The sequence below is a fragment of the Rhinolophus sinicus genome, chromosome 1 (assembly GCF_057876585.1).
Source record: "Rhinolophus sinicus isolate RSI-liver-muscle chromosome 1, RSI-T2T, whole genome shotgun sequence".
Classification (NCBI taxonomy): domain Eukaryota; kingdom Metazoa; phylum Chordata; class Mammalia; order Chiroptera; family Rhinolophidae; genus Rhinolophus; species Rhinolophus sinicus.
This window is the reverse complement of record NC_142501.1, coordinates 141,840,151-141,852,380: the sequence shown is the minus strand read 5'-3', so window position 1 is coordinate 141,852,380 and position 12,230 is coordinate 141,840,151. Positions and strand designations below refer to the sequence as shown.

At 35.1% G+C, this 12,230-nt stretch overlaps 1 protein-coding gene across 3 annotated transcripts in view; it reads right to left on the bottom strand.

Moving 5' to 3' along the window:
• PDS5A (PDS5 cohesin associated factor A) overlaps positions 1-12,230 on the bottom strand; it is a 111,110-nt gene that overhangs the window by 50,501 nt on the left and 48,379 nt on the right. For all 3 annotated transcript variants that reach the window (XM_019751955.3, XM_088790083.1, XM_019751956.3), the window contains exons 14-17: positions 11,150-11,231; positions 8,872-8,920; positions 8,488-8,627; positions 1,243-1,358 (exon numbers count right to left, since the gene is read on the bottom strand). In XM_019751955.3, coding sequence (XP_019607514.1) covers positions 1,243-1,358; positions 8,488-8,627; positions 8,872-8,920; positions 11,150-11,231 — 387 coding nt within the window. The remainder of the gene's footprint in view (positions 1-1,242; positions 1,359-8,487; positions 8,628-8,871; positions 8,921-11,149; positions 11,232-12,230) is intronic.

The window sequence follows — 12,230 nt, the reverse complement described above, 5'->3', positions numbered from 1 at the left end:
CCCCCAAATCCATATGTTGAAGTCCTAAACACTAGCACCTCAAAGTGTATTGTATTTGGAAATAGGGTCTTTACAGAGCTAATTAAGGTAAAATGAGGTCAAATGGGTGAGCCATAATCCAATATGACCGTTTTCCTAATATAAAGAGGAGATAAGACATAGACAGGCGAGACCATATGAGGAGACAGCCATCTGCAAGCCAAGGAAAGATTTCAGAAAAAATTAAATGTGCTGATAACTTGATCTTGGACTTCTAGACTCCAGAACCTTGAGCAATCAATTTCTGTTGTTTAAGTCACTTAGTCTGTGGTATTTTGTTACAGGAGCCCTAGAAAACTAATACAACTGGCATTTCAATATACCAACGTAGTGATTCACCAAAGTAAGGTCAAACTAATAGCTAGAATTAGGCCTCCTAATCCAAAGCTGTTTGGAAAAAGAAGCAATAAGTGCTACTTAGTAATTCAATATGATAAAAATATATAGTTTATCTACTGGAAAAATGATTAGTGCAAGGAAAAGTATTCACAGAACTCTACAACATGAAATTAGTAGAAACAACAAGAGTACATGAAATTGTGGGAACAGTTAATAAAAAGCAATAGCTGTAAATGTGTATTATGCCAGGCTGCTTAGTTTTTAAGTATTATCACTAATTCTCACAATCATCCAAAAGGAGACATTATACTATACTAAAATAAAAAATAAATTAGAAACTCAGATAAATTAGAGGGCTTTTTCCAAAGCTGGAAAGCTGGTAAGTAGTAGACACAGGTTTTGAAACCAGATTAGTCTAATTGTAATCTTGTGCTCTTTTCAAAATATTATATTGTTTTCACATATCTAAATAATGTGTTTACATATGTGAAACATATTGTTTAGATATGTGATATAATACGTACTAAAAAATATTATGTGATCATTAAAATGGTAAAGAAAACTCAAAGGTTGATTGATAGCTTACAGATTAAAATTTCTCCTCTCTGTTCTTGTATTCTAGGTATTCTTTAATGAACACATATAGGCTAAAAATAAACACAAGAACTCTTAAAAAACAGAAAGCACTGAAGTACGCCAAAGACTGGAAAATGAGCAAGCCCTTCTTTCAACCTGAACGATGCATGCTTGTCATTAAAATGGTGTACAGGGAATTTTTAGTTCTCCTTAGGGATCCAGAATTTAAACTTACAATACTGTAGTTTCATATATGTTATTTTTGAATGAATGTATTTCCTAGCTTACCTTATGGCTTCTGAATCAATGTGCACAGGTGCAATTCTTTCCAACAAAAACTTGACCATCTCTAGAAAAGGATTTGTTGGCTGCTTAGGATTTGCAAGTTTCCGAGCTATTTCTCTCTATAAAAAGGAAAGAGTTTTACCATAAGTATGATTAAGTTTCATGTTTTTCAAAATAAAAATGATTGTAGGCATCAAAGTGTTTAAAGATTCAAAACGAGCAGAAGTAAAAAAAAACACCAAAAACTTCTGCTTTAGACTCTGACTAAAATTATATACTGATTAAGCAATCACTGTAAAATCTGGACTGTGGAGAACAAAAAGGAGATAACGTGGTACGACTTAGGTCTTTTGTCTCATATTTCTCCCATGAAATTATTGTTTAGTAAATAATTTTTCTAATGCTGTACTTTAAAAAAAATAAACAAACCAGTGTATACTTTCATGGGTATGTTTAATTGGTTTCTTTTTTTTTTTTTTTAAAGTAAATGCGTGTGCTTGTAGATGTGTACAGGTATGGAGATACTATATCTCTTTTTTTTTTTTTTAATTTTTATTGGGGAACAGTGTTTCTCCAGGGCCCATCAGCTCCAAGTCGTTGTCCTTCAATCTAGTTGTGGAGGGCGCAGCTCAGCTCCAAGTCCAGTTGCTGTTTTCAACCTTTAGTTGTAGGGGGTGCAGCCCACCATCCCATGCAGGACTTCAACCAGCAACCTTGTTGTTAAGAGCTTGCGCTCTAACGGAGTCATCTGGCTATCTGGGAGCTGAGCCGCAGCTCACTGGCCCATGTGGGAATTGAACCAGCAACCCTGTTGTTCAGAGCTTGTGCTCTAACCAACTGAGCCATCCGGCCACCCTAAGTGATTTATTTCATAATTTGAGAGAATATTGTTTTATTTCAGTAAATTTGTTTTTATAAAGAGGGAGAGGTTCACAAATGTATAAATATTTATAGAGTTTTTCCAGTTCTGGAAGAACATAGCTGAGTTTGAAGATGGTGGCATTACATTAAGTAGCTCCTACAAAGAAAAGACATTATTGCTGGAAGTTTCTAAACAATATAAAGACTTAATGACTATGGGGCTGATCCCCCAAAGACAAGGTTAAGTTCACAATGTGCTGGGCACTGGGTAAAGAAATTTAATAACAAGGCTTTTAATGGAATACCTCTGATGAGTAAATGTAAATTTCAGCTGAGAAGATAATGCACATTAAAAACTATAAAGCAATTACAAATAATAGTCATTCTACAAGTTTTTTTAAATACAAAAGAACATTTTGGTGATATAAGATCAGGGGGACAAAGGAGAAAGGAAAAAAATTTCTATTGTAGTTTCAGTGACATCTTGTCACAAATTAATTGTAAAGGTCGTATTAAATTAGATACCATACATATTTGTTATCAGAGTCCAAAGGACTGAGATTCTAAAGAAAACTTAGTCATTAAGAGATACCTGATTTATTTTGCAGGCTGTAATTAACTGAGCAAAATTTCAGCATTTAAAAAATTAAAAATATTTTAGTCAGCGCTTAGTTCTTACATACTTTGCTCTAAGCCACAGGTACACATTTTAAATCTGAATTTAAATAGTGTACTATTTTTTTAAATCAAATTTATTTTATGTAGGTCTCCCCAAAAAGGGATATTCCCCCCCAGTAAAATAATTTGGTTGCTTTAACCTAAGGTAAAGTTAGTGACTGTCTAACAACAAAGTCTATTAGGAAATTGGTAGGCAAACAATATAGTCAGTACTTTGGAATTGGTTAGTAAAAATTGGGGAAACTAAGAATTAGGAGACAGTTATAGTACTTCATATAGGTGTAGAAAAAATAAAAAAGGAAATGCTTAAGGGAAAATGAATTCACAATTATTTAAACAGTAATAGCACTATATAAGATATACCTATGTATATAAACAATAATACTAGACAGTTTTAAAAACCTCACATTTTGGTATTTCCACCTAACAATCTTACATTTAAGTAATCCTTCTTAACATTTTATATATGTAATGTTTAGGTAACTCTCATAACAATTATTTACAAATATTTTGTGTGACAACATTAAGTATTACTGAGAATAAGCAGCAAGCCAAATCAGTTTGTGGCAGGTAAATAGCAACAAATACAGTTTCCTAGTTTTCTTTACACATTCAAGAAAAAAAAGGTACCCACACATACTTCTAATACACAAACAGAAACATCTAAGACTGATAAGGAGTTTTATAACCAAAAAGTAGTTGAGGTAGCTCCAAACTGAAGTATCTAACCATATGTAATCCTTTTAGGAAATGACTTCAGAAAAAGAAAATAAATTCTTTCGTATCTCTGATAATGTTTCAGAAATTTCTGATGAAACCTATGCTGCTACCACGGCAGATTGATTTTACTACTACTAATACATATTTACTAGTTACAGGAGTTTTTTAGTATACTAAGCACTCTTAAGGGATATCAAAGAAATAGCCCCTATTCTCAACAGGCTTATAATTTATCAATCCTGTCATTACAAAAAACTTTCAAAGAGCTTAAATGTATATATTCGTTAAAAAAAGTAGTATTCTTCCATGTACAGAGTATTTCCCTGTTGTATATTTTGTTTTCCTAGCTACTTAAAATGACTCCTAAGAGGATTTAATATTATCAGTATTTTTTTGTAGTTGTAATCAGTAAACTAGCCAAAGCAATTTCTCACAAGAAGCAATTTCTAAAGGTTTAACTTTCATGTTACAGTGACCTATTTTTTTTTGGTTCCTGGACCCACTGCCAATGTGAGGGGTGGAGTTCTCCCCACCAACAAGCGATTCTTTGGACATCATCGGCAGGGAGTCCTAGAAATCAACTCAATTCTGACACTATCTACCCAGAGATAACATCAGATCCCACAGTTTAGGGGTTCAGTTTGTGGGACTCCACCCTCACCCCGACTCCAGGTTGTTACCCTTACTTCTGACTGCCTGCCTATAAATGAGAGGTTCCTGTGACCCATCTCCTTTCTTGGGTTTTATTCATTTGCTAGAGCATCTTATAACTCAGAGAAACATTTTAATTACTAGGTCACAGGTTTATTATTAAAAGGATGCATATAACTCAGGAACAATCAGATGGAAGAGATGCACAGGGCAAGGTATGGGGAAAGGATGCACAGCTTCTATGCCCTCTACGAGTATGCCACTTTCCCCAGATCTCCACATGTTTACCAACCTGGAAGCCCTCTAAACCCTGTCCTTTGGGAGTTTTATGGAGGCTTCACTATATAGGCATGATTGATTAAATCACTGGCCAACGGTGACTGAACCAAACCTTCAGCCCCTCCCACCTCCCCAGAGGTCGGAGAGTGGGACTGAAAGTTCTAACCACCTAATCACGCGGTTGGCTCCACTGGCAACCACTGGCAACTTTAGGTGAGTTCCAAAAGTCACTTCCTTAAACATAACAAAAACTTGTTGCTTTCAATACTTAGGAAATCCCAAGGGTTTTAGGAGCTCTGTGCCAGAAACAGGGTAGAAGATCAAATATGTATTTCTTATTATAAATCACAATATCATACCTGTGTATCATTCTCATTAAATTATAGAAAAGGTTAAACTGAAAGAAAAAAGGAAGCATTCTATGATTGTTACTAAATAGCGTACGTGAGCATCTCTGTCCCCTTTCATTCTTTTCTTCTCTACCTCCTCCAGGAGATAGAACTGTGCTAATATATACCAACTAGGCCTAAATCTCAGATTTCTAAACACGACTGCTGAGAGGACACACCTCACACCTTGTTATCTTCTCCTATCCCTAAAGCATCTCCTCTGATATCCAGTCACCCAACGTAGAAATACGGCAGTCATTCCTGACATAGGACTAATTCCTACTCATCCTTGAAGATTCAAGTCAGGAGTCATTTATTCTAGAACAATCAAGGGGTGGCCGGTTAGCTCAGTTAGTTAGAGCATGCTGCTAATTACACCAAGGTTGCCGGTTCAATCCCTTCGATCCCGGCACAGGCCACTGTGAGCTGCACCCTCCTTAAAAAAGAAGCACAGCTCTAAAACAAGCGATTCCCTATTCTACTCCTGGGAGACGAGTATTGTTCCTTTGTGTTACCGAAGCACATGATTATATCAAAATACTTACTACACTGTATTCTCTACTGATGTATTTGCCTGCCTCTGTCACTTAAACTGCAACCTCAGTGAGAGACCAAGATAATACTATTTATTAAATTATGCAGTGAATTATAATGATGTACGCTTAAGGGACAAAATAAAATTTGGACTACAATGCACATCCGGATAATCCTGTAAGGAAGGGTTTTTTTAAGTGTGGTCTGTGAACTACTCCTATCAGAATCACTGAAACTTCGTTAAAAGATGGAGATTCATGATCCTATCCCAGACCTACCCTTAAGAATTCCCAGTGTTTGTCATATATACCGTAAGAATGATCATTTATTTATATCTTATAGGGCAGTACAGGGGGCCCTGTATTAGGACATAGATAAATGTCATTTTATCTTATTCTTTTAACAATCCTATGAGGTTGATAATATCCATAGATGAAGAAAATGAGGCTCAGAAATACTGAGCAACTAACTAAAGGTCACACTAGTAATAAACGGTATAGCTGAAAGTCAAACCCAGGAATATCTCAAATGTTGAATTAACAAGCTTTCTAGAGAAATCTTAAAATTTGGGAACCATGGTCATAGGAAGGCACTAGAGCATAAAATAGTAGAGCAGAAGCTATGACAAATATGTGATCCTTCACTAGAACCAAGGTGTGGAAACTCAAGATCTGAAGTCCAAAGGGAAAGGAAATCTTCTTGCACATATTTCAGTACCATTACTCGCCCTCCCTCACTATAGCATCATGGATGTATGTATTAATCCCTAGTATGTGTCTACTGTCATTCCTTGCTCAAAGCATTTTTGCTGAAAAATTTCAGGAATGGAACTGAGACAAAAGGGGAGAAAAATATTATACCTCCATTTCTATTAACTGTTTCTGTTACTGAGTAATGTTCACCTTTTGAGAAGAGGTGATTGTCATTTAGCAAAAAAGGAGGTGGTGGTGAAGTACACATAGCGGGGGGACAGAGGAGGGACTTTCGAGGATGGAATGAAAGCTACATAGAATGACAGAAACTAAATTTTATGTTTGTATATTCCTTCTTTATTCTTTTCCTCTACCTCAGAATGAAACTATAATATTAGGAAAAAAGGAATGTGGATAACTAATATTAGTAGCCCTCAGGGGGAAAAAAAAAGATACAGATATTCTAGAAAATGGCAAAAAGTATTCTAACAGTGGTCATTTTCCTGAGCATGTAAAGGATATTATTTTAAGTTCTACTTCACACATGAGAATGTAACAGATAAGTTTATATAATGTTCTCAGAATACACAATGCTAACATTAAGAGCTAAAAGAGAAGTCACTGTGATACCACCCACCAAAGAAAACGAAAAAATGTGAAGAGTAGAAATTTTTTCTTATGGAATAGAGTTCTATTAGCTATTTTGTGGCTCATTACTTAAATATCCTCAGAGCAACCTCCCTCTCAAAAGGTATTATTATCATACCCTTTCCAATACAAGTGTAGACTTCATCTCTGTTTTCCTGGTTTCTAAAATCAGCAGCACTGATTAGATAGCTGTAGTATTCACCTTGAGATGTTTTGGTTACAAACATCTGTTTTTCATATACTTTTTGGATTTGAAAACTCTTATTAGATATTTCTGGTCTGACAAATAGGAGGGATTCATGTTATTTCCATTTTTTTTTTCAAATTCAAGCTCAATTCCTGTTTTCTCTCGGAACAAAAATACCACTTGATTGTTCTTTCTCAAGGTCCATGTTTCTTGAGCAGAACTCAGCTTGCACTGGCTCTTCTTGCAAATGATGGAATGTATAGAAAGAACACTATCATGGATCTATGAGATTTAAACTCTACCTGCAGCTCAGCCACTATAACAAGCTGTGAAACACTGGATGACAAACTTCGCCTCCTTAAAATTCAATGTCCTTAAAATGAATTACTCGTAGGTAATTCAGAGCTTACAATATTGTTAAATTCACACAAACCAAGTATTTCTTAAGGTAATGTCAAGCTATTTCATTCTAGGATCCAATTATATTAATAGATGACCTGCAGGATGCAGTACTCTGGAACCATAATTCTCAATGCTACGGAAGTAAATGAAACCTTTAAATGTTCTTAGCAAACCACCTAGCTTCAAAAGTGCAAAGGTTGAGGCAGTCTGGGGACTTGGTACATCCATATCCCTAAGGCTCAACAGGACAGTCCACTGTGTCCTAAATTGGCTTCCCCTATCTCTTCCTAATTATTGATCTTTTTAGATACACTCAGACACTCTCTATCCCTACACTGTATAAAAAATACCTACTCCATGCTCCTAAACAATTTTGTATATACATCTATGATAGTCCTTATATTATCACATACTTAAATAATTATCCCATACTAATTCTTTCTAGAACAAAGTTAGACATAAATATGTGAAATTTTCTTTCTCTTACTCATCTCTGTAAGCCTGATCCTAAGAATAGTGTTTGTCATATATGTATAATACCATAGAAATACAATGTACTTAAATCTTAAAGGGCAGTACAGGGCCATGTATTAGGAGACACACGGAGACACACACACACACACACACACACACTATAGTCTAACAATCCTACAAAGTTAATATTTATAGACGAGGAAAATGAGGCTCAAAAATACTGAAGAACTTTGCTGAATAAATGAATGAATAAAGTTTTCCTTCCTGATATTTTCAGTGATACTGGTTTTCTATAAAATAGAGTCCAAGAATAGAATGAAGACGAAAGCCTAAATAGGAATTACCTTATCTATAAAAGCATACCAGGCAATATAACTATTGCTGACTTATTGACAAGGGGGAGTTCCATGCTAACACATGGGAGGAGAAAACGCATGCACATAAGCATACAGAGAATTCTAATTTACTTAACAAATGTCTACTAACTACAGAAATCTTGTTCAATTCTGAGAACCAATCTCCTTGGCTTAGTTCTCTAGTGTTTTTCCCGGAATTTGGCTGAAGCGTGGTAAGTAAAGGGGACTAAATTGACCACAGGTAAACTCCTAGGTAATTCAGAGCTCACAATATTGGTAAATCCACACAAAATAATCTCTGTAAAGCAGGTTTTAATGAAATATAAATTTCTATAAGCAAAGTTAGAAGAACAAATGTGAAAGTATAATTTACTAACCACACAAACATCTGCCTGTTTGCATGAACAGGTTGGGCTGATTAATAACTCCAATTGAGAACGCAGTTTCTCATCATCACCAAGAACCTGGTTAAATTTCTTCACAAAATCTTGTGCTTTCCCAGGGTCAGGCAAATTCTCTATAAAATTAAAAGAGAGTCAATATTACATATGTAAAACTCCTCTACTAACTAAAAGGAAGCTGTCTTAAAAATACTGCTGAGCCATCAAAAGACAATCATCCTAACTGGTACTTAGAAATAAAATTATTAAGAAAAAGATGATTTTTCTCTTACTAAGCCTTAAATTGATAGCCCCATTGAGTGAATTATTTGTCTGTTTTGAAATTTATTATATATCCACAGAGTGAATAAACATACTCACTTGCTATGGTCATCAGTTTTCCAAACATGGCAGAACAGTTAGCCTCTGACTGAAATTTAAAACAAAAACAAGAAGTCACATGTGCTAACAAATTTCTGTTAGAAAATCCGTGCTCCATCTTGTATATTTTTTTAAAGTTAAAAAAAAAAAAATTTCATCTCAATATACTCACTAGAAAATGGATTACCGTGTCTAGGATTACCATGTCCACACCCTAAACTGATAACAAAGAATTGTGGAGTAGCAACAACTATTAAGTTAGAACAAACAGAAGGAAAGGAGATGTCAGAAGGAAAAGATGTTTAAAAATTTTTGAAGAGTATACAATTCATAGGAAAATTAATTAGCTGGAAGATTGAACGGAAGCTAATTACCACAATTATATCAAAATTATTGCAAAATCATAAACCAAAGACAATTAACTGAAAATGTGAAGAGTAGAAAATTTATCTTCCTGAATAAAGTTCTACTAGCTATTTTGTGGCCCATTAGTTAACCTCAGAAAATCGTCTTTTCTCCAAAAGGTACTTCTCTTTCCTCCATCACATAAAGGATGACTTTATTATTAAATTTATATGAAACTTGAGTAATTTGGATCAGAAATTAGTAAACTATGGTTCCACAGACCACCTGTTTTTGTTAAAAATTTTGTTGGAACACCATCTTGCCCATTCATGTACATATTGTCTATGACTGTTTTTCCACTACAAAGGCAGAGTTGAGCAGTTCAACAGACTGTACGACTGGCAAATCCTCAATTTTTACTAACTGGTCATTTACAAAAAAAGTTTGCCAATCCTTGCTTTAGTATCCATGGACCGTTTGAGGGGTCTCAGCCTTTGGTTCCCTGGTTAAGACATGTATTCTACCAAACATGAGGTGTGACCAAAAACTACAGTGAATGTTTAAATAAAAAAAATTTATTACAGTAAGAGACACATTGCCATTAACCCCCCTCAAAATACTCCCCCTTGCTTTGAACAAACATACCCCATCGTTCTTGCCACTTTCTGAAGTGGTTCTAGAAGTCCTCTTTTGTGAGTGTCTTTAGTTCTGTTGTCGTGGCTGCCTCAATGTCCTAAATCGATTCAAAACATTTACCTTTCATGGTCATTTTGACTTTGGGGAAGAGCCAGAAGTCACCGGGTGCCAGATCCGGTGAATAAGGTGGATGAGGACACACCGTAATGTTTTTATTGGACAGAAATTGCTGTACCAGAAGTGATGTGTGACACGGAGCCTTTCCATTATGATCACAAAATATGGTGAATGCTGCTACTGAGTGCCATCCAACCAAAAGGCAGGGATATTCAATATAGGAAACGGCACGACGAACCTTAGTAACAGTGTGTGACAAATTTCAACTTGTTGGGTGCATTCAGTAGGGTGTGAGCTACGGTTGAGAGAAGGTATGTTTTAAAGTGTGCTGTAAATCATCCTCCATCATGACACCGCTCTGTGTCATACATCGCTTCCGGTACGGCAATTTCTGTCAAGTAAAAACATTATGGTGTGTCCTCATTCACCTTATTCACTGGATCTGGCACCTTGCAACTTCTGGCTCTTCCCCAAAATGATTCAAAATGATTCAGGATATTGAGGTAGCCACAACAACACAACTAAAGACACTCACAAAAGAGGACTTCGAGAACAGCTCCAGAAAGTGGCAAGAATGATGGGATAAGTGTGTTGGTAGCAAGGGGGAATATTTTGAGGGGTATTAATGACAATGTGTCTTTTACTCTAATAAATTTCTTTTTAATTTAAACATTCACCATATTCTTTGATCACACCTCGTACATTTAGAAGTATTTAGGAGGTCATTCAAGTTTCTTTCCCCCACCTTCTAGAAAATGTTGGGCAGAATTTCTTTAATTTGACTTTGCGATTTTTACAGGATTGATACCTGATTTGCTACTGACTCTCCAATGAAGGATCAAAAAACTCCACTGAAGGAGTAAAAGAAATATAACTTCTAATAGAATTTTATCTTGAGGTTTAACTCTAATTATTTGAAAACTGATAAACTATGTATAATATCTTAGTGTCTAAATATTTGATAAACTAAAAAACACCACTTCTCCTCATGCTGGAAAATAAAATTTTATTATATTCATTTGAAATGGAAATTTAGCTTGGATAACGACAGTAATTATATTTAATGGACATTTGGAAAGTAAGACTTGAGATAGTTTTTGCTTACTTCATTATATATAACTACAGAAAAACTGAACAATGACTAAAACAAACTATGAATTTAAACGAATCATGAACCTACTGTAGGCTGCTTGTGCAAATCCAACAGTTCTCGGACATGACTTCTAAGCATGTTCTGACACTTCCACATTTCATTGAGAGCTCTGTAAATAAAGTTATAAATATGAAAAAAAATTGTATAATATAACAATACTGGTAATTATTCAACTTTACTAATTTTCTTGTTGCATTGTGTGCACCATTCTTCTACATTTACCTAAAATTTAAAGGACCAGAAAATTTACTAGGATTAAGGCAGTTTAGTTTTAAAAAGTTCAATATAAGGCTTCTTACGACAATAAATATATGAGAAGCTTAGAAGGATGAATAGGATCCTGACAGGTACATGAAGGAATTGAAACACATTCTAAGCAGAGGTAGCGAGGATGTTCTGGTACAAAGAAAGATAAAACGTCATCAAAGTACATGGCACATATTGGAAACTGACAAAAAATGATAGGCTTGGAGCACAGAGTATGAGTGGGGGAGCATCACGAAGCTGGAACATACTATAGAAAAGGATCAGATCATGAAGACCTTTTTATGCAAGGCTATAAAGGGGGTACGCATAAAGGGCTACAGATTATTTTAAAATATGAATGATACAGATTTCAAATTTCAATGAGTATGTTTATTCTACACTCTTCTCTCTCCATAAAAGCAGATTTTCTTCTCGACAAACCCACTCCATAATTCCAGGTGGCCAGAGCATCTCTAAGAAATTAGTCCATATCTTGAGTATTCTTTGCCAAATATTCTGAAATACAAACTCAGACTAAAACCTTAGGCCAGGGGTTTACTACCTAGAGTATTAGGAACCACTTACAAATCGTTACCTTTGTGGAATTTCTACTGAAAAAAAGCATGCTCTCAATCTAATGAGGAAACACTGGACAAACCCTAATTGAGACAACATTCTACAAAATAAACGACCTACGCAATACTCCTCCAAAAAATGTTGAAGTCATAAAAGATAAAGAAAGACCAAAGAATGGTTCCAAATTAAGAGACTAGAGACATGACAACTAAATATGCAATGTGTAATCCTACAAAGAGAAAAAAATATCCACAAAGAACGCCATTTGGACAATTGAGGAAATCTA